The 22,766-nt window shown below is 39.2% G+C and overlaps 1 protein-coding gene across 5 annotated transcripts; it reads left to right on the plus strand.

Annotated features, from left to right (window-relative positions):
* The first annotated feature begins 580 nt into the window (after positions 1-580).
* stag2b (STAG2 cohesin complex component b) lies at positions 581-22,556 on the plus strand. 5 transcript variants are annotated; one of them, XM_013271753.3, is made up of 34 exons: positions 581-808; positions 2,869-2,993; positions 3,075-3,156; positions 3,269-3,412; positions 3,517-3,613; positions 3,804-3,880; positions 4,064-4,268; positions 5,368-5,519; positions 7,977-8,050; positions 8,166-8,289; positions 8,412-8,510; positions 8,674-8,753; positions 8,902-9,009; positions 9,156-9,267; positions 9,382-9,499; positions 9,608-9,711; positions 10,550-10,642; positions 10,740-10,829; positions 10,959-11,162; positions 11,517-11,587; positions 11,701-11,788; positions 11,915-11,995; positions 12,088-12,180; positions 12,460-12,634; positions 12,726-12,865; positions 13,060-13,161; positions 13,276-13,424; positions 15,546-15,674; positions 15,919-16,145; positions 17,191-17,413; positions 18,556-18,660; positions 18,742-18,871; positions 19,739-19,813; positions 20,605-22,556. In XM_013271753.3, the coding sequence occupies exons 2-34, from the start codon at positions 2,953-2,955 to the stop codon at positions 20,626-20,628; spliced, it is 3,816 nt and encodes a 1,271-aa protein (XP_013127207.1). In that variant the 5' UTR covers positions 581-808; positions 2,869-2,952; the 3' UTR covers positions 20,629-22,556. The 5 variants fall into 5 exon arrangements, with proteins under 5 accessions (XP_013127207.1, XP_013127210.1, XP_013127208.1 ...); XM_013271756.3 differs by having other exon boundaries at positions 18,745-18,871; XM_013271754.3 differs by having other exon boundaries at positions 581-675.
* The last annotated feature ends 210 nt before the right edge of the window (positions 22,557-22,766 follow it).

Below are 22,766 nucleotides of genomic sequence, written 5' to 3' on the forward strand. Positions count from 1 at the left end.
TGTTTGAGAAAGTATTGAGTGATGTAACATTTGACTGCTTATAAACTGAAGTGATGGCAGATGGTAAAATATACAAGAACTGACCCAAATTTATCAGTTTTAGAAACAGATTTTTAATTTTTACTGCATTTTAGTTTCACTGATGGTAATAATCATTACTCTTGTAGAGTAATGATCTTGTAGGAATTAGATCTGTGTTTTATTAAGTATCTTCCTAAAGTACAGTGGGGGAGGGTGTTTTAACCCTTACAGCAGAATCTGAGAATTGTCTTATCTGATGTGCTAAATAAAATACCTTGTCTATATGTTGCTGAGCTCCTTATCATGTTTCTTTCTTTTTTCTTTTTTTTTTTGCTTGTGTGTAAGTTGTCACTGTGAACTGGGAGGGAACTGCAGACGAAAACCATACCGATTTGATACGATACTTCAAATAGTAACATCCTTGGTTAGTATTGTATGCTCCTTTTATACATACAGAACAAATGGCTACAAAAGCTAGCCCACAAAAAACAGAGGCGGCAGTGTTACGGTGCAGTTCTCGTCGGTTACCACTAGATGTCAGGCTATAAACCGTGCATTCAGTGCGAGTAGTGTGGCCGCTAGGTGGTAGCTCTGCACCAGGATTTCCTCCTCCCAGGTCGTCGAAACAACAAACCGAACTACGGAGCAAGCGGGGTGAGAGAACGTCCGAAACCGCCTCTGACCGCGACTTTTAAACTCTTTTTACAGAATTGTGGCGGAATTCAGACGGAGGCTGTATACGAGTAGTAAAAGTTACGATTGTACCGGGACTACATTTCACAACAAGGTAAGTTAGCTGTAAAATGGCGGAGAGCTATCTGGAACTTAGTTGATTTGTATTTTGCTAGCCGTCTCGCTAGCAGGCTAGCTTTAGATGAGCGCAGAGCGCGGATGTCTGCCTGAACCAAGTCGCTTCGCTAGCTCGCGGAACATGGCTACTTCGGTTGTTAGCAGGCTAACGAACTGGATTTTTTACACAGCGGCACAAAATACGTAGCTCAGAACAGACAGGAGCGTTTTATTGCCATAACCGACTTACTTGCACTTTATATATTTGTAAACAAAGTGTTTGTTGCTTATGCAATACGGCACTGGAACTCCCGAGGCAAGATGGAGGACGCAAGGACGTGATGTTTTTTTAGGTAACGTTAGCAGTAGCTCTTAGCATTGCTAACTAGTGGGAGTTATTTTCAGCTCGTCCATTGGAGTTTATCTGCTATTATTTGCTTTATCTTCGGACGAAGACTGGTTGCGAGTGACACGTAGACAGAAATTAGTTAATGTTCACGGCAGCATTTCTGACTAGCCTTATTGTGTTCTGGCTAATATTAGCTCACGCTAGTACAGAAAGGCTTGCGTTGTTTTGTTATTATGGTCCAACTAGTATAGCAATGGTAAACGCTGGCATGTTCTGAAAATCTAACGATATTGCATTGTATGCGCTTCTCGTTCTTCTTATTTGGCTATTCATAGTTTGTTTTCCCTAAGTAGCGCGTGCTTACTTCATCAAATTTCAACTAGCTGACGCTGGGGAAAATACGCCAAAAAATCCACGGTTACTTAGCTACTCGCGCTAGCACCAGCAGCGCACCGGCGTCAATTTTGACAGGAACCGACGAAGAGCGGCTCCTTGTCGGCGGCGTTGGGGCGAGCGGAGCCGGTAGTTGGTGGCATAGTTGTCCTTGAGAAATTCACACAGTTGAGTTTCACACTAGCGTGTTTTTTTAAATATAGCATTCTTTACTGTCGTTTCGCATTAACAAGTTTATGAGATACACTCCCCGATTTGGCGCCACTTTTTCTGTCTGCACGAATCCCGTCGTCTTGTCATGCAGTATCCCCCTCACTATCAAGGAAATGGGCACGGTACCAAATTCTCAAGCTAAGAATTAACTGTGAAAAGCTGAAACTCACAGTCATAGAAACTACATCACATATAGTACCTATGTTTGCTTTGTTGTTAGCTGATGTTAACCAGTTTCACGTTTACGTTTACTATTTAATTCACAGTAAACAGTAATAACCTGTAATTTGGCACGCGTGGGGCTTCATTTTGCGTGAAATTGTGAGTAAGAATCCATTTGCTAACGTTACTTTCTATTTCAATAGGATAGTCGGCCTTAAAGTTTACGAAGTAATTGTGTCTAGTTTACTAATGAAAGAATGACACCGTTGTGTATGTTAGCTCTAAGTGTACTAGGACTGAAAGAGGGACTCGCTGCACCCAAACTGGTGTATAATGGGTGGAGTTTGTCTTTTGAGACTGAATCGTTTACTCGGTAAGGCTTTTATTGATTTCACTGACTACTAAAGAAAAAATTACATTTACTTCAGAATTATGGGCATAGTATGAGTCCTGATTTGAAAAGTTGCTTCTGCTTGCTACTTTGATCTGTGTGCCACTAATTTACACTTCACAACCATGCAATAGTTTCCCTGTGGCCTGCAGAATCTTGTTGATGTTGATACTGCCATTTGATTGGTTGAGATATGTATGGGGCGGATAGGGCAGTGCCATATTTGGACATTGAGGAAGACACTCCGGTCTTGATTGTATGACGTTGTCTGTAAACCCAGGAGAGCAGAGAAAGGGAGGGAGCCAATGGTTGGGCAGTGAGCATGACAGGAGCGTTTGTGTCCGCCCCCTGTTACCATGTGAAACCTTTTTTTCTTTTTTCCTCTCTCACTCTCTCTTTCAAAGACATCAAAGTAACATTTGCTCACTACAGATGCAGTGATTTCTGGAAACACAAAGTGTTTATTTTGTTTAGTTTTCAGTGTTGCTGGTGAAATGTGCAATAAGACTGCATGTGTAGCACTCTACAACAATTCTGCTCCATATCCTAGGTCACATGCAACGTCTCCTGCCTTGTATTTTGTGAGGATTATAAGCCAGTCGTAAGTTAAAGTTATCCAGAAGATGTTGCAACAATGATAGCACCAGAAATACCATCAGAGTTCTCCTATACTCAGTAAGTATCTACTTCTAGTTTACATTTATTGGTAAGGTTAAGGTTGATATGATATCTCATGCAGTTATTTATTTTTGTCAGGGATACAGACACCCGATTCTCCTCAGACACAGACTTCTCTGAGGATCCTGATGGAAGGAGTGCAAATACAGCTAAAGGAAAGGTATAGATGCAACAAATGGACCATTGCACAAGTATTGGTAATACATGTTTTTCTTTCCTTACACTCTGCAGTGGTTCTCAGGCTTATATTTGTTTTTTCGCTACTTTCCCAGGGTGGAAAGAAGGGGAAGAAGGCAGCAGGGGAGAAAGGAAAAGGAGGGAAGGGAGCAGGCCGTATAAATGGCCACCACCAAGAGAATGGCATGGAAAACATGATGCTATTTGAGGTTGTGAAGCTGGGAAGGAGTGCAATGCAGGTATGAACAGCCCTGTGAAAGTGCCACCTTTTTTTTGTTGTTGTTCTTTTCTTTTACTCAGAGAAAAAAATACACAACTTTTGCTTGTCCCCATCTTCTTGCAGTCTGTTGTTGATGACTGGATTGAATCTTACAAACATGACAGAGATGTTGCACTCTTGGATCTCATCAATTTCTTCATCCAGTGCTCAGGATGCAAAGGTATATGTTTCTCAGCTTCAATACTAATACTACATGATTGGCTGTTTTTTAAACTATATTGAGGAAGTATGTAGGCTTTGTTGTCCTGCAGAACCTCCCTCCACTCATCTGAATCAGTAGTTCCTCTTTTCCACTCAGGAAATTGTCTTCTGTCTAACCTCCTTCTTCTTCCTCTTCTTCTTCCTGTCAGGTGTGGTTACTGGAGAAATGTTTCGCAACATGCAGAACTCTGAGATCATCCGACGGATGACAGAGGAATTTGATGAGGCAAGTTACCACATTAGACTAATAATCACACCATATTCATTATAAATCACTTAAGTGTCATTTCAGATGCCAAATACAGAACTTTTGTACGTACCAAAGACAATAAACTTTGCTCATTTGTGGTAGATAACTACTGTTAGTACTAGTCATTGTAATGAAGGACTGTTGTTCCTCTGTGTACAGGACAGCGGTGACTACCCTCTAACCATAGCCGGGCCCCAGTGGAAGAAGTTCAAAACAAGCTTTTGTGAATTCATTTCGGTGCTAGTGCGCCAGTGTCAATACAGTATCATCTATGATGAGTATATGATGGACACAGTCATCTCCCTTCTCACCGGACTATCGGATTCCCAAGTCCGAGCCTTCAGACACACCTCAACACTGGCAGGTAAGATCATGTGTGTTTATGAATTATATTTAAATGTTTGCACTGATTTACAATAATGGCTTCTTTTCCAAGCATACAACAGTTAGCTAGCCAGGAAAAGTTGTGTTTTAAAGGTTCTTCCTTGTTGTATCCTTGTGTTAAAACTGCAAGCTCATTTCTAGTGCTCTTTGATATTTAAAGAGGTCAGAAATTTTCATCGGTCTAGGTACACCAAGTGTGAACTCTAGTCGTTTATACTGTTTGCACATTTTGTTTCATAGTAGTATTAAAGTTATTAACCCCAGTAATCAACCTAGATGGGTCACCTACACAAATGTTTTAAGTTATGTTTCGTGATTAGATCCTTTTAAATGGTTTTGCACTTCCAAGGCAAGGACAACTTAAGTCTTTATCATGAGCTTGTCGTGTACACATGAACTCTTAGGATTCATGTAAACAGTAAAGGGGGATTTAAACACATTAAAAATGCAGAAGAATCTTGATCATATGCTCTACAACAATCCGATATTGTTAGGCTTAATCCTTTCTCTGTCACGTGTCACGTGTGACTATAAAACATATAGGTGTTTTTTCTGTCTGGAAAGTTGTTGTCCTGAACTTTCAGTATGCTTTTGTTGTGCATCTGTTTGGGTGTGAGTGTTGGTCTTGGCAGATATGCCTGTTTCAGCTGGTGGACAGTTATTTTAGATAATACACTAGTTAATGATTGTTCTCTGCACCTAAGCTACTGTGTTCCCCAGGTGTAGCTAAAACTGGATCTATACTTAATCTATTTGCTTTGAGTTTGGTGACTTGTCTTCTTTTGTAAAGTATACTTGAATTCAAGGGGTCTACTTAGTCAGAATTAAAGGAACCCAAACGTATTTTATTATTTTCTAAAATACAAATATTGTTCCAGTTGTGACTATTTAACCATCCTGTAAAGTTAAGATATTGTTATTTTGCTCTTCAGTGCATTCAGAACAAAATTTCATTGCAATACCAAACACCCACTAATGTCAGATAAGCTCACATAACTTGATGAGAGACAGTTCTGAAATAATCTACAGATTACAGAAATTATTTTATTTCTTCGTGTTCCTTGTTGTGTTTTTGACAGCCATGAAGCTGATGACAGCCCTGGTGAATGTAGCTCTAAACTTGAGCATCAACATGGACAACACCCAGCGCCAGTACGAGGCAGAGAGAAATAAAATGGTCGCTAAAAGGGCAAATGACAGGCTGGAGCTGCTGTTGCAAAAACGTAAAGAGGTAAGCATTGCAACAATTTGTTGCGTTTGTTTCTTATCATGCAGCTTATCACACCTAAGCACATTGAAAACTGGTTTGTTTGAGCAGTGATTTGGTAGTTTGTCAAAAGAATTGGTGACCGCTCTTTAGGGCTCTACCACATTGTATCATCAGCTATAGTACCGGTATAAATATTTACATTAAAAGTATCCTATCACAATATTTTTACTGTAGCAACACCATATGTTTATGTTCCTTTGTACGTACAACAAGGAGACAAACCCAGGCATGTCTGAAAGTAAGAGCAGTGTGTCAGCCTCTAATGACAGTTTAGTACCTAAAAAGAGAGCTACTTCAACAACCTCCAACAAAGCACTGAACTTTACAACATGTACAACTGTTCCCCATAAAGGTGGAAACAACACGTGTTTCACGTCTTGAGACAAAAATGCACTGTTGAGTAAAACCAGGCTACAAAGGAGGAGATGTTTGCAGCCGGAGATGTTCGACTCAAATAGAAAGAAAAAACTTAATCATCCACATGTATGAAAATGTTGTACAAGTTTCTGACTAATTACAAGGTTGATTTACGTCAGCTTTTGTTAAAGTATTAAGCAGTTATATGAAACTTAAAGTTTCCAGGAAAAACGCTAACTAGACTTCTACTTCTGTGCTCGCATTTTATTTATGCTGTTGATGGTTATAATGCTGTTTAACTCCCATTGTAGTGTGTCATCCATGACAGTAGCTTATTGGAAAAGAAAGACTGAAAACGCCCTTCATTTATTTGCACTAAATGCTGCTTCTCCTTCAGTTAGACAAAAACAGGAGCAAAAATATATCACAATATTTGGAGAAAATTTTCAATAATATGTACTTTTTTTTTTTTTTTTTTTTTATAAGTTCATAAATATTACAGCAAATTGCTTAATTCAGAGAGATGAGGTGCATGAGAAAGGCCTGCCTTAAAAGACTTGTTGCATTTGTGTTGGCAAGCATGGTGTCGACTCTGCTGAAGTGCAGCCACACTTGAAAGTTTAATTCTGTGTCTGTGTGCACGTGCTGCATAATGCTGTAGCTGAGAGGCATCTCTACCCTGTCCCTTCCACACAGGCTGTGAGGAAGATGTCTCTTGCAGCTTGAAAGTAACAGAAATGACTAATGTTTCAATCTTGGTGCGAATGAAAATTGAAGTTGGTGAGATGAATGTTATTGCTGTTCAAGGTCTGCCTGTTAATGTGACTGCATGCAGTTCAGATTTATGCTCTGTTCAAGCAGATTTGCAAATGTTACTGTGTCTGCCCTAGTGCACATACACTCAGAAATTTTTTTTTTTTTCTCTCCAGTTTTTGAGAAATGACCAGAATCCTTTAGACACGAAGCCAACACATTCAGATGCCATTACATTAATTGAAAGCAGCTATAGATTTTTAAATATTGCCAGTGTAGCTATGTAAATGAGGTAAAAGTGTAGCATTGAGAATAATGTGCATCACCTAGCACACACTAAAGTTGAACTGTAAAGAATGGATCCATTTTAGATTTATCAAATTAGTAATAAGCTTTGCAAACTCCATCCCTGGTAACCAAACGCATTTGTACAGATAACTTTTAGCCTACTCTGTTTAGGTGAAGAAAACTACTTTGGTCCTTGATCTGTTTAATTTATAAAAGCTTGCGCCTGTGCAGAGTTGTGGAACACAATGGGCTTAAGTGGTTATTATGTTTCAGCACCTGGAGACTGTGTTGGCAAAAACACAGCGGGAGGGTCCTTCTTGTATACCAATTTCCCCAATAAAGTGGGAGGAGACAGACCAGTTTCTCTCAGAACTTTTTTTTGGGTGATAGTCATGCATGCATAGTACATTCTGCTGAGCTAGAGTATTTATTGAATTGAACTTTGTTTCAACATAAGGACTCTATTCTGAATCAGAGATGACCATACCAGAAATCTCAGGTGATTTGTGAAAGATTCATGTCCTAAAAACAATAAATGAGCACAGTATATTATTTGTTCTTTGAGGTGACCAAGAAAAAAAAAAGAATTTAAACCAGTATTCTGCAAAATCAACAACTGACATTAAAGTGGACAAAATTTTAACCAACTTAGACTCTCCCCAAATCATGAAAGAACCTATATAACCATGTAAATAGGAATTACTGTAGCTTGTGAGCAAAAATTTGTTGGTTTAGGGAGAATAGTAACTGCTACTCCTCTGTAGGTGATGAACCCGCAATGCCAAGTGTTATTTAGCCTGTATGGCCAGTTTATTGGTTATATAACAGCAGGTCCCACAGGGCATCCATCTGTTAGTTCACTGTGCAGCCACACCACAGCATGGTGGCATAGTTGACTGTCACACAAGTCTTATTATGTTAACAATGCATCCTGACCACCAGTTATTGTTGCAGTCTGGTCAGTTGCTGTGTTTGTGTGATAAAATGTGCTGACATGGTTTATTCTGCTCTTGATTTCAGCTCCAGGAAAATCAGGACGAGATTGAAAACATGATGAATGCAATATTCAAAGGAGTGTTTGTTCACAGATATCGGTATGGCCTTACATCAATCAGCATCCAGTCTTGAACTGTGTTATCACTGTCTTTTCTACAGACTGCTAACAGCCCTCATTCTTGTTAAACATTCTGTTAAATAATGTTTTAACAGGGATTCAATAGCAGAAATCAGGGCGATCTGTATAGAAGAGATTGGAGTGTGGATGAAACTCTATAGTGATGCCTTCCTCAACGACAGCTATCTGAAGTATGTGGGATGGACGATGCACGATAAGGTGGGCAATACAAAGGACTCTGAATTTTTTAAAAGTTCCTCTTAAGGTCTACTTATTTATTAAAAAAAAGTGTGTTGATAACTGCAGTAACCAGTAATGGATACTTTCTTACTCTATTCCAGCAAGGTGAAGTACGTCTAAAGTGTCTCACAGCACTGCAGGGCCTCTATTACAACAGAGAACTCAATGCCAGACTGGAGCTCTTCACCAGTCGCTTTAAGGTCAGCACCACCTGCTGGACAACTTAAACACAACAGCTGTATTTGTTCCATACTCGGAGAAACAAACTTCATGGGCTTGTCTTTATTTAACTGTGCTTTCAGTAATTCAGGAGGTTCCAAGGCAAAATGACTCATTGAGTTTTCTATCTCTCCTTTTGTTTAGGACCGCATCGTCTCTATGACACTTGACAAAGAATACGATGTAGCAGTACAAGCTATTAAGCTACTTACTCTTGTTTTGAAGTAAGTGGTTGTTTTTGATAATATCTAATGTTGTTCAGCACAAGTGATTGGGACATAGTTTATACTTCAAGGCTGAGCACTTGTAAATTTTGTACATCTGTGCTACTGCTTGAAGTCTTTGTAACCTCCTTTGTATTTGTTTCTGCAGTAGTACAGATGAGGTGTTGACTCCTGAGGACTGTGAGAGCGTCTATCACTTGGTGTACTCGGCACACAGGCCGGTTGCAGTTGCAGCTGGAGAATTCCTTTTTAAGAAGTATGTTGGACATAAGTTAAGATTTCTAGCTTCAGGCTTGTAGTGATTTTTGTTTGTAAACATTTGCAGTTCCAGATAAATAGTATATCAGCTGTTTGAGTTATGTATTCCATGTGATTCCCAACTAATGAAAAATATTCTCAAAGATTGTTCAGCCACCGAGAACCGGAAGATGAAGGTGCCCCCAAAAGGAGAGGCAGACAAAGTCCCAATGCCAACCTCATTAAGACCACTGTCTTTTTCTTCCTGGAGAGTGAGGTACATTATTATGCTGTATTTTCTGTTCTCACATTTCTGTCTTTATTTCCTGTACTGTTTTGTAAACAGTATCAGTGATCCATCCCTCATCTGTTTGAACACTTATTCCATCAGCTCCACGAGCATGCGGCTTACCTAGTGGACTCACTCTGGGAATGTGGTGCAGAGCTACTGAAAGACTGGGAGTGTATGATCAGCTTACTGCTAGATGACCCGTTGCCAGGAGAGGAAGGTATGGCACTGTTTTTTGTTTATTGTTTTTGTTTTTTCTTTATACTGGTATGCAGTTGAGAGCACTATTGTGATTTATTGATTTCTCTGTTTGGTTTTTCTTTTGCAGCTCTCACGGACAGACAAGAGACGGCTTTGATTGAAATCATGCTGTGCACTGTACGCCAGGCTGCTGAGTGCCACCCACCTGTTGGAAGAGGAACAGGGAAGAGGGTAAGAGTGGCTGACACGCTAAAAATCATGAGCCAACACTAGTGACGTCTGTTTGTTGGATTGCGCTGTCTTTGTGCTGCTCTCCTGATTGGCCAACTATCCTGGGATATCTTTGGTGACAGTAATATTATAGAGTTAATTGTGTTAAATTGGTTAACTCTTTATGAACCTACTGAAACACGGCCACTTAAAAGATCTACAGATCCACATCTGTTCATAGGTCTTCAAATAATTGTCACCCAACTTGTTGTTTGATTATTTTTTTATTTTTATAATTTTGCTGTCTGAAGTGCAACATGTAGGCCATTAGAGGATAAGACTGTTTGCTAAGATTGTTTTAATGTATATACTTTCTTTTGCTCATTGTCGTGGTGTTTGATTTTGGAGACAAGACCAGTTCTGGGATATTTTTTTTTTTTGTTGTTGTTGTTAACAGTTGCAAGTTGGTGCATAGCTTCGCTCTGCATAATTGTAGATACTAAACATGTACTTTCTGACATGTTTCTGCTGCACTTACATACTTCATTTATTTTAATGAGTTTAACCACAGCTGCTTTGAGGCCTTTTTATGCAGCCCCACTGAGTTGTTTACAACATATCGGTTTCTAAAGAAAGTTTATCAGTTTACTACTTAAATTATTTAGGAAATTTAGTTAAAAGTTAAAAATAAATATTCCCCAGATGTGCCCCCCCCCCCCCCCCCCCAAAAAAAAAAAGATTAATGTAGTTTACGTTTACCCCAAATGGTGGTGTTCAGTATTAAGAAGTCAGAGTAGACTTTCTGAATGGATGAATGGAGACTAGTTGTGTGGTCTAATTTGGTTGCATCACACATCAGGTGATGACGGCTAAAGAGAAGAAGACTCAGCTGGATGACAGAACCAGAATAACAGAGCTGTTTGCTGTGGCTTTGCCCCCTCTACTGGCAAAGGTATGTCATATCCACTCAGCTTTCTTAGAAGCAATCTTCCTAAGGAGGTTGTACTTTTAACAGTACAGCATCATTGTGCTCTTTCTGTGCTCCACAGTATGCCGTGGATGCAGAGAAGGTGACTAACTTGTTGCAGCTTCCGCAATTCTTTGACCTGGAAATTTATACCACAGGGCGTCTGGAGAAGGTAAGACAAATTGACTTGTCGGACAGCGCTAATCAGATCAGAACAAATCGGATTAATGTATTTAACATATTAATGTGATTGTTTATCACACACACGATGCTGATATCTCTATCTCCCACTCTCCTCCAGCACCTGGAATCCCTGCTGCGTCAGATCAAAGAAATTGTGGAGAAGCACACAGACACTGAGGTTTTAGAGTCCTGCTCTAAGACGTACCACGCCCTCTGCAATGAGGAATTCACAATCTTTAACAGGGTGGACATAGCCCGCTCCCAGCTGCTGGATGAGCTGGTGGACAAATTTAACAGGCTATTGGAGGACTTTTTACAAGAGGTGAGAGTAATAGTGCGCTTAAATGTCCAGCATACCTATAAGTCCAGTACAACAGAAATTAGCTCAACATAAACCATGAAAAGAGCACAGCCTCCATTATTTGTGTTCTGTTCTAGCTCTGTCACATCTCATAGCTCTTCATTTATTGGTATTGCAACTTATCCTGTTGTACAGAAGTCTTATATATAGCAAGGATGAAAATACTTGATGTGCTGTGAAAGACCTTATCATATAGTTTGTAAAGAAGCTCATCAGAAATTTTCACCTTTCTGGACAACCTGAAAACTCCAATTTGTTTTTATTTATGATAACATTAAAGATCTTGACCTGTTAAAATCACTTTTTTCTGTACAGGGTGAAGATGCTGATGAAGATGATGCTTATCAGGTTTTGTCAACTCTAAAGAGGATCACAGCTTTTCACAAGTATGTTTTCCCAGAAGTATTTTCTATGCGCTTTTATCTACCTCTGCTGCGTTGTTGGACGATTCAGTGTGCACGTTTTTGAAAGTGATGAGACGTCATCAACTCTTTTGCAGTGCACATGACCTCTCGGGATGGGACCTTTTCACCAGCAACTTCAAGCTGCTCAATACTGGCATAGAGAACGGGGACATGCCTGAGCAGGTAATATACATAATTTTTTTTTTTTTAAATGCTCGAAAATATTGATACATGTTTGTTTTTTTTGTTTTTTTTTTTAATTTATTTTGTGTGGGTTTTCTCTCTTTCTCTCTCGCTCCTTGTGAGCAGATAGTCATCCATTCACTGCAATGTACCCACTACGTGATACTGTGGCATCTGGCCAAGTTATCTGAGGGCAGCTCCAGAAAGGTGAGGTCTAATCACATTTCATTGCTATTTTGTGCTGTTTTAACAGATTTAAGCAGCTGTAAATGTGATGTTTTAAAATGTCTTTGTCTCAGGATGATATGGTGACCCTGAGGAAGCAGATGAGGGCATTCTGTATGATGTGTCAGCGCTACCTCACCAACGTTAACACAGCTGTCAAAGAGCAGGTGACACAGATGAGAAAATGACAATTATCCACGTGTAAATGTGCACGTAAAATCATCTTGAAAGCAAAGCAAGAACACCTAAAATACATGGAGTTTGTGCAGCTGAGCAAACTTACCTTTTAACTCTGAAGCGGTGGTTTGGTTGCCTCCTATTGCAGCTACAATGGATATTTGCACTTATAATGTATCTGCTTAATTTAAAATCTAATTTGTGATCATTTTGTTTAGGGCTTGTGCACACAGAGTTTTAACTTTCTTTTCTTCTTCTTTTTTCCACAGGCGTTCACTATCCTGTGTGATCTCCTGCTCATCTTTAGCCACCAGATGGTGTCCGGAGGCAGAGAACACCTGGAGCCCCTGGTCTATTCTCCAGAGGATTCACTGCAGTCTGAGCTGCTCTCGTTCATCATGAACCATGTCTTCATAGACCAGGATGATGACACAAATAGCACAGGTATGAATATGCAGATGTGCAGTTTTGGCACTGCACTGGCCAAAGTGAGGAAGTAAACTAATGGGATTTCAAATTGTTTGTTCCCCCTCAGATGGGCAACAGGACGACGAAGCAGTAAAGATCGAAGCTCTGCACAAGAGAAGAAACCTCCTGGCTGCCTATTGTAAACTCATTATCTACTGTGTGGTAGAAATGAGGACTGGAGCTGATATCTTTAAACAGTACATGAGGGTAAGCTTAAGCATTTGTTGTTTAAAAAATATGCAGTTGTGTGCTATGCTCATTAACTGTGAATATCAGTAACTCTTACAGGAAAAATAGTTGTTTAATGAACACATTAGCTGTTGTCCTGACCTTGGGCACATGCATATACACGCACAAATTTCTTCATGACCTTTCAATGTTTTTCCTGTTTGTTTTTACAGTATTACAATGATTACGGTGATATCATCAAGGAGACTATGAGTAAGACTCGGCAAATTGACAAGATTCAGTGTGCCAAGACGCTCATCCTCAGTTTGCAGCAGGTCAGTGTGCACGCTGTTGCTCGCGTATTAATTAATTCCATAATTGTGACCTTCTGCTCATGTGTCCCAGTGGTTAAGATGTTATCTAATGTTCCATATCTCTCTGTGTCCTAGTTATTTATTGAAATGGTGACTGAACTGGGTCATGGCTTTGATCGCTCCTCCTCGGCATTCTGTGGAATCAAGGAGTTGGCACGTCGTTTTTCTCTAACTTTCGGTCTCGATCAAGTCAAAACCAGAGATGCCATTGCCATGCTGCACAAGTAAGGCTTTATTCTGCTCATATTGGGTTACAAAGCTTTTCTTAGATTTTGGCCCTGTATCTGGGAACTGTCATGTTAGACAAATTACTTCTTGAATACTGTGTTTCCTTTGCCATGTTGTTTCTCCTCCGGATTTTGGAGAGGCTTAAGGCATGAAATGTTACACTCTAGCCTTTTCCAGTACAGTAAGTATTGTAGAAAAACATGTTTTAAAAAAACGCAACACTGAACTGCAGAAACATAAAGGAAGGCAACCGACCGAGCAGTTTTGTAAAAATAAAACTGCTCGGTCACATATTTGAGCCGTGTGAATGAAATGAGCCGCACAGAGTTTTCTTAATATCTGATGGTGGATCATCACTACTATCATTTCAGCTATCTTCTCTAAAAACAAACTATTGCCGTGGCAGAAATCTATTTTAATACCGTTATAAGTGGTGGAAAATTGGTTGTTTTAAGCATTCAATCTTCTCAGTGGCTTTTGTTTCTTTCATCTGGATTGTTATATCTCTCACAGTCAGTGAATGCTACGTTATATTGGACATTCGGAGCAAAATCTCTGATGAAACATCGGTACTGGTAAACCTTTATCTGTTGGAGCCAAACAGTTTCACAGATTAGTATTATTAAATTTGTTCCAATTCAAAGAGTTCTGAAAGAAGGCCTAAAACTACTTAAGTTATTAGTGAAAATTGAATTCTTTTGTTCCATGGTGCAGAGGGAAGAGTGCAGGAGGACTAAAACAAACAAAAATAAATGTATAAAAATAGTTGCCATTAATTGTTGCTACAGGCCCAGAATCTTACAATATGCCTGCCTAGTTCTCTCTAGTATTTCACATGTTTAATTATTTTATATAAAGTAATATTACACTATAGAAAGTTGTGGCATGACTACTGCAACTTGCTTTACTTAAGTGGTACGAATCAAATGTCGTATGTGTTCAACACACTTAAACTACTAGATCTGATATGGGGCCGACAAGTCAAAACAGTTTGTTTTTATATTAAGAATCCGACAACCTAAAATATTCAGTGGTCCATTCTCAGTTTGTTACATTCAGGAAAGGTAAATCGCTAGCCTGTAATAACAAATGAGTGCGCTGTTTAAGCAGTTAACAATCTAATCAGTCAAGCTCTATGTAGGTACCATATTATACAAATAGTTATTGAAACAAATTATTTTTTTATCTTTTGATTTTGAAAGGTCTCTAAATGTTGAAAATCCCAGTGATTCCAGCCTCAGCATCTAAGGATATGCACAGGGTTGCTGCTCTTAACTCAGATATTTTACTACAGTAGGAATGAGTGATATGGCCCAAACATAATATCACGATAACGATAAATTTGATCATTTTTTCGGGATCATTTATCATGGGTCTATCTTCTTAACAAGCTCCATGAAGCCTTCCTTCTTCATCGTTTGGATTGGCATCATATCTTTTGGCTAACAAATGGTGAGCGCTTGGGTAATATAGTTCCAGTGTTTGCTTTTTTTTAAATCATACGGAGTACAACTGGCCAGAGACTTGGTGAAGGTATGCAGAAACTAGCTTACTTTGTTTTAGTTTTGTAGCGTTAGCTGCAGAGCTTTCCTCTCAGGCTTTCAGACAATCCTGGTACAGACTTGGGTGCTGATGCTTCAGACGGTGAAGTAAGTTAGATGTATTTCCCCCTTTCGATATTAAAGGCTTCTTGCACTCCTTGCATATTATTGTGGTCTGTTCTGTATCTGCTCGTTTGTATCCAAAATATTTCCACAGCACTTAAGTAGCTGCTCTTTTGGGAATTAAATTTGCAGTGATGCTTCCAGTCGTGTTGACCTTCACCTTCACAACTTTAATAACTTCATGCTGCATGACCCATGTTAGCGTAATCCACTGCGTAATAGGGTGATGTGTTTTTTTTACACCATGAAATAAGCATATCATGATATAATTTATTTATTTTTCGCCCCGGGGCAAAAACAAAAACTACCAGTATTATCATGAATGATATGAGTATGCCCACCCTTACTACACAGTTAAGATGAACTGCTTTTTGTTTAATGTCCATGAAACGTTCCTAATCCTTGCTCACAGGTTCTCTTTTTCTTTTCTCTCTGCCTCTGTGCTTTTCTCAGGGATGGTATCGAGTTTGCATTTAAGGAGCCTAGTCCCCAGGGAGAAGGAGGCCCCCCACGCAACCTGGCTTTCTTGGACATCCTCAGCGAGTTCTCCTCCAAGCTTATGAGACAAGACAAGAGGACTGTGTAAGCTGATTTTCCTCTTTTCTCCCCCCTCTTCTTTTGGATGGGAAGCTTCAGTAGAACAGGTGTTTGTGACAACTGGTGCAACTGGTGTTTCTGATGCATGACAGCCTTTTTTTTTTTTTTTTTTTTTTTTTTCCTTTCCCTCAAATGCCCCAATTGGAATGTGCACCTGGTTTCACGTGTGAAGTTTGTCCTGTGTATTTCGTATTGCATTTTCTCAAGATGACCTCCATCTTCTCCCCAGCCACATGTACCTGGAGCGATTCATGACGTTCCAGATGGCGCTGCAGCGAGAGGACTGCTGGCTTCCTCTCATCTCCTACAGGAATTCCCTACAGGCTGGGGGCGATGATGATACCATGTCTGTGATGAGTGGCTACTCCAGCAGAGGCTCTTCCGTTCGCTCCAAGAAGACTAAGCCTCCTGTTGTTACAGCTGGAACTTCAGCAGCCAAGAGGAAGTTGCCAGAAGGTATTGTTTACTCAGGAATATTAAAATAAAAGTGTTTAATTATAGTGCAGGTGGAAAAAATATATTGATTTTCAGTTTGGTTTAAAAAGATTAAAGCTAGCAGTTTTCTATAAACTATAAACATGAATTAAATCTGAGAAATGCATACAACTCAGCCAGGCACGATGTTACAAACACAGAGCCCAGATTAACCCAGATGTCTTCTCACTAGCCTGCATGGGTGGGGTTAGGAGATTAAACAGCAGATGTTAGGAGAGAGTCAAAGTACTCTTTAACAGTCAAACAACCTCTCTACGTGTATGTTTGCTTCAGAACTATTCATGACAGGATATCGCTCTGTAGCAGAGGTTAAATTTGGATTTCAAGAAAAGTAGAGTTTACTGGCCCCAAGGCAAAGTCCAAGCCTTCTTGGTTATTTTAAAGCCCCTAACTAATAAATGAGAAGGCATAAAAGCTCCATACAATCACCATCAAGTTTTTGTTTTGTTTTGGGTTTTTTTGTTGTTTACAAGTAATACTTCATGTTTCTGCTGTTATGGCTTAATTTACAGCTCCAGAGAACATTATCTCACACTCTGTTGCCGCCAGAGCACTTAAACAAAATGCCACGCTAATTCATATTGTGGACAAATTAAGGCAAGCAAAACTGTTAATAATGAGTAGATATGCTAGTCTTTATCAATGTGACAACACGACTGAGTATTGTGGCTCACTGGGGCCAGGGGAGAGACGGCCCACCGTTTTCGCTGTTGTGTAATTTTCCAGGTGGTTTCTGTTCCTAGAGTGCCAAACACACAGGCATGCTCAGAACTGTATTTCAGTTGTATACCTACGCCTCTTCTGTGAACTGTGGCAATCCCTGCCCCTGGTGCAAAGGTTGATTTGTTGCTTTTGCCATAGCAACCAATCAAAATCCTAAATTTTGATTCTCCTCAAACTCAGCATGGCCAGGATTATAGAGCTTTGCATTATTAACTTGCAAAATGTATAAAAACGAGAATGTGTGAGGTTGTTTGAAACAAACGCTTTGGCTTTTCCCGTGCAGAGGAGAGCAGCAGCAGCAGTGAAGTCTGGCAGCAGAGCATGCAGACTCCAGTCATGATGCCATCTCCCCATCTCACCTCCACTGCCATGCGGGACCCTAAGAGGGCGCGTGATGACAGCTTCATGGGGGTCTACCCCCTCCCTCACGACCAGCAGCAGCCCCACCAACACCCGCAGCACCATCAACAGACGCCCCAGCACCACCAGGCATCCATGGATTACAAGTATGCACGCCTCAGTCTTTCATTGCTGCGCTATTGCTGTCATGTTCAGCACAGTAATCGTTACAGGCTAATACACGCTTCTTCATTCAAATAAAAACATTTTTACTGTAGAGGACTTATTGATTCTTCTCTGTCCTTAGATGCAAAACCTCTCTAAAAACTTCACGTTTGTAAGTGCGTAATAAAATAAAAGTACACTTGAGTTGGCAAGACCACAAAAAGGTTCAAAGACTCAAACACATTACTTAGGTCTGTAACCTGTCAGTGTTAAATTATTAGCGAAGCATTTTGATGCACAGTAATGAGGGCAGTTTTGATAATGACCTGTTACCTAGATAAATCCCTAGGAGAAGAACAAACACATTAGGAGTCGATTTTACAGATTTGCTACGTGTCTCTTAATCTGCAGAGAACGGGCAGATCAATGAGGAAAAATGGTGTCTGAGCTTCAGAATTGAATTAATCGATCTGCGACTATATATATTATATATGATATTAGTGAGCAGGATTTGGTAACTAAGTTGAGATTATATAAGATCAGTAGTGAATAGTTGTAGCCTCTCAAGTACAGGCTGAGAAAACTGGAAGTAGCCTGGAGCTACAGCAGCAACCACTTACTTTCCTTGAGCACCTTCAATTACTCAAAAACCCCACAGTCCAACATTAACTTTTTTTCTCTCTTCTTTCTTTGTTGACCCTATAATCTCAAAGCTCTTTAATGACCATTTACTTTTAATTAATTATCTGTTATTTAAGCTTATCCCGATGTTTCATACTATAACATTTTATAAATGCATCTAGGCTCATATCCAGGCCGATTATTCAGGCCAGAGGATCGCTTATTCTCCGAGAAAAGGTTTGGACTGGAATGAGCCAAAATACATTAAGACAGAGTTCAGTGTAATTGCCCATTTGCATGCTATTAATTTGGAGGGCAAATGGTAGCAAAATGGTTGTGCCTAACAGCCTGCCAAGTGTTGGTCCTACTGGGACAGTGACTGACTAGTTTATTTATCCACCCTGAGTTTTTACAGGCATCGGGCCAGTGGGCAACTAAGTTGTATCCTCATGGTATCCCCAGTAAAAACACCAGACAGTTGTGGGTCAAAACATGGCTAAATAATGTGCTCTCATATATTTAGTTCCCAGGTGACGTGGATGCTGGCTCAAAGACAGCAAGAGGAGGCACGCCAGCAAGAAAGAGCCATGAATTATGCCAAGCTCAGGACCAATCTGCAGCATGCTATGTAAGTCACAGGCACACCTGTATGCCCATGTGTAAATCTGAAGACTGGGTACACTTACTAATTATGTAGTGGTTTGCTCAGCAGTCGTCGCGGCACTGGGCTCATGGAAGAAGACGAAGAGCCGATTGTGGAGGATGTGATGATGTCATCAGAAGGCCGTATGGATGACCTCAATGAAGGCATGGACTTTGACACCATGGACATTGATCTGGTGAGATACATGCATTTTCATGAGTTTGTGCTTGGTGTACAAACATAAAGATGTCCTCTGAAGCTTTGTGATACAGGCTTGTGTCACAAAGCCTGTATCACAAATGGTCTTGGAAATCAGCATTTTACACAAGTAACTGTTTCCAAATTGTCTCTTTGTCATTTAATGATTCAGTTTGATGGTAGTTGGAGATTAACAAAGAAAATTAACCCTTTTACAACTAAGTTCAGAATGTATTCTGATGCATTTGAGTAACTGTTTTTTTTAATTTTTTTTTTATTGCACACACTGCCGGCATAGGATGTAACCAGGCACCTTGTTTTGAATGTTGCCTGTAATAGAACTAGCACAAGTCAGAAATCATTAAAGAGAAATGTTTGCTTGTGGGAAGAATATATCTATCTTTTTCTTCTTCTTTTTTTTAAGTATGTACTTGCCAGTACATTGCAATTGTTGGTATACCATGATCACAAAAGACAAAATTATTTTTGTCATTTATGCCAACACCACAGATTTATGTATCCCGAGTGTAAAGCCAGAACAAAATTTGATCCGAGGCTAATACCTCTCTTGGATGCTGGAGCTGGATTCCATGAGATGGGCTCCAAATGTCATGTTGAATCAACCAGAAGACTGTACAACTGTCCTCGTTTCTCTAAATTCACTCTACTTGAATGTTCCAAACATATGCTGAAATTTCATACCTTCTATTTGTTTTTTAAGTATTGTATGTTGGTTCTGTCGATTTCTGCAATTTTTTTTTTTTTTTTTTCCTTCCTTTTTTAATATATGGGGGTAAAGTTCAAACAGTGTTTGGGAGTAGTTGTTTGACAATCTACTAAATATGCCGTTTCTTAAACCTCATAGCCACCCTCCAAGAACCGCCGTGAGAGGTCTGAGCTCAAGCCCGATTACTTTGACCCGTCTATCATGGATGAATCGGTAAGGAGCACTGAGATCAGGATCCTGTACTGATCCTGATCCCAATCTTGTATTTTGTTTGTTGACTTGTTACATGTAATGGTACACACTAATACTGGGTTTTTATAATGTGAAGGGACACAACTGTTGGGAAGTAAATTGCAATTGCCTGCCTTTTTAGCTAGACCAGCTGCTAGCCTGTTTTATTTGGGTTGTGAATGAGGCTGTGCATTTTGACAGGCTGAGCTGGCTAACCTCTAGCCAAGTGCAACATTTCTTTTTAGTGAGCAGAGCAACCATTAGGCTTGTATAAACGATTTTTATTTATGTCTGACTGGATATCCAGCCTTAAATTCTTGTTCCAGACTGTCACAAAACCTCTGGGAAGTTGCTTAAAGGGTTTTTTTTTCTTTTTCCTCCTCTTCTACAACAATGTAAGGCTAAGTAGAGCCCTGTGTGACTGGTTTATGTTATCTTAAACAACCTTTTTGATCACAAAAATGAAACTAAATCGGAATGGAGCAGTTTTGTCTGCGCTAAATACTTCAAATCTTGTTCCATTAAGGTTTTTCTGAGGATATAAACCATTTGCGATGTACTTGGCTTTTACCAAGTTCTTTTACACGGCTCAGAACAAGCCTGTTTAAGATCAGGATTTCTCAGTAACTGTTAATTTAGTTTGGAAACTGTTTGAAAACTGTCATGTTCTTTCAGACTTTAATCATTACTGATGTAGATGGACATTCAATCATGTAAACATCCAAGAGAGTGCAGTGTGAAGTCTGTATTAATGTTCTGTTTGTTTCTTCCAGATGCTTGGGGTGTCCATGTTTTAAGCTAATATCCAGATGATTTTGACGCTGGGATGAGAGAAGAGGCGCTTTGTATTTAAAGAGAATTTTAGAAGCGAAAACAGAAGTGTTTTCTGTAAGAAAAGGCAAAAATGAAAAAAAAAAAAAGGAAAGAAAAAAATCTGGCTTGTACTTTACGTGGACCAATGACAACCCACACTCAGTGTTGCTTGCTCAGAGAGGACTTTGTTTCAAATATTTACTTTTATAATCTTGGGTAAGCTCTTCCTGTTCAGAAATAGCGTAACAGGCCACTTCCAAACCTATTAGAGATGAGACATGTCTGAAGAAAAATCAGTAATAGCTTTTTGTTTTCCTTTTTTTTTCTCTTTTCTTTTTTTTTAATGGGGATGAAATGGTGTGTTTAACTTAAGAAACATTTTTGTTTATGTCTAACCCTTTTTACAATTGTAGTAAGTTACCAGGTGTGAAGTAGTAATTTATAAACGGACTGTAGTAGCTTGCTTGTACTGTGTTAGCCAAGTGGATGGAGGTCTTTATGTTTCTGTGCTTTTTTTTTTTTTTTTCCCCCCCTTTTTTTCCCTTCCTCCCTTTTATCTCTGTTTCTTCTTCCTGTTGTTGGCCCTGAGTTGAGGTCCTAATAACCACTGGTGGTTAAGATGGTGAGATGTCATTTAGAATCAGTTAAGATCCCTTTATGCTGTGAAGATTCCTATAGAGTCCACTGAACGCTCCACGCTGTAAGTCCCAGAGCTTACCCCAAGATTTGGATCACTCCTTAACCACCATCTTACCAGATACATATGTACACCTTTCCCCCTCAAAATGAGCTTCTTTTTTTTTCTTCTTTTTTTTTTAATCCCAGTAGTACCACTGTGTGGGCTCTGGGGGATAATGGCTCGGTCAAAGAAAATCACCTTTTTTCTCTTTAAAATCCAGCAGCATAATGTTGAAATGGGTATCTCTACATTTTAAATAAAAGTTATATATGAATCGGTGCTGATTTTATATATGTGCTTTTGGTTTATTATTTTCTTATTTTCAACTTTTCAACCTTCAGTCACAAAGTGAGAAATGTGTAAGTAAAACTTTAAAAAAAAAATGAAAGCATGTAAAGCCATGCATCAAGGAAGATTTTTAAATTTGTATTTTTATGTTTTGTTCTTTTATTTTTTTTTCTCTTTGTCTTGATAATGTCTTCGGGTTTCTACCTTTTTTCCTACATGTAAATTAGTTTGGATAAAACTAATGAAAAGACTTGTGAAATTCAGCTTTAAGGTTTTCTCAACATTAAAAAAAAAAAAGAGTCCGGTCACAAAATACTTCTAGATTTCAAATGTTAAAACTGTAAGGTAGTCATTCAGCCAATACTGAAGATGAAAGTTATTCAGCAGCGCTGTGGCAGCTAGACAAAGCTTAGATTTTGACATGTATTTGTCACACACAAGTTTTAATGAAATGTTTTGTCTACTGAGGTTTTTATTTTGTAGTCATTCCATGCTTAAGCCTTAAACATGCTTGTGGAGGTCACATTTTCTCACAGTAATCTTCCATGTCAGAGGATCAGTCATGTTTAAAGGTGGATAATTGGCTTCTTAGAACATGAAATATGAGGTGGTCAGATGTAATGTGATAAAGTAGATAAACAGCCTATATGTGTTTTGCCTAATTATTTTATGTAAGTAAAAAAGAAAAATTCTTTTAAGGAAAAAAGTACTGTTTATTGTTTGTTACTTACCACTACATCGGTATAAATTCTTATTAGATCATGTGTATATATACAAAATTTTATTTCTTTCCTTCATTTTGGCCATGTCTGTGTTTTATTTTGTCAGCACTCTTGCCTACACTCTGAGTTGTTGTCTATTATCCCATCCTCTTTCAGTCACTCTGTTTTCTGATTTGTACTTGTCTGGAGACAGTAACTTTTGAATAAAAATCAACACATTTCATCTGTGGTACTTTTTACTTTTGACCACAACAAACAAACTGCAACTAATCAGGCTGCACAATAGACTTCTTATGTTCTCTTTGCAGAGCCTAAATATGGTGTGGTTTGGTGATTCCAAAGATGGAGGCGGCTGAAACATATACAATATCAAGTGCACCTCAACAAGTTAACAGTTGATTAAGATAAAGTCAAAAAAGAAAAAGTGTGTAAA

Source organism: Oreochromis niloticus, linkage group LG2 (assembly GCF_001858045.2).
Source record: "Oreochromis niloticus isolate F11D_XX linkage group LG2, O_niloticus_UMD_NMBU, whole genome shotgun sequence".
NCBI classification, from domain to species: domain Eukaryota; kingdom Metazoa; phylum Chordata; class Actinopteri; order Cichliformes; family Cichlidae; genus Oreochromis; species Oreochromis niloticus.

What these genes read in the sequence shown, in the direction of transcription:
- stag2b (XM_013271753.3), top strand. Translation starts at nt 2,953, where the DNA reads ATGATAGCACCAGAAATACCATCAGAGTTCTCCTATACTCA. An exon ending in TGACAGAGGAATTTGATGAG is followed by an intron (nt 3,881 to 4,063) that starts GCAAGTTACCAC and finishes CTCTGTGTACAG; the next exon opens with GACAGCGGTGACTACCCTCT. An exon ending in CCACAGGGCGTCTGGAGAAG is followed by an intron (nt 10,830 to 10,958) that starts GTAAGACAAATT and finishes ACTCTCCTCCAG; the next exon opens with CACCTGGAATCCCTGCTGCG.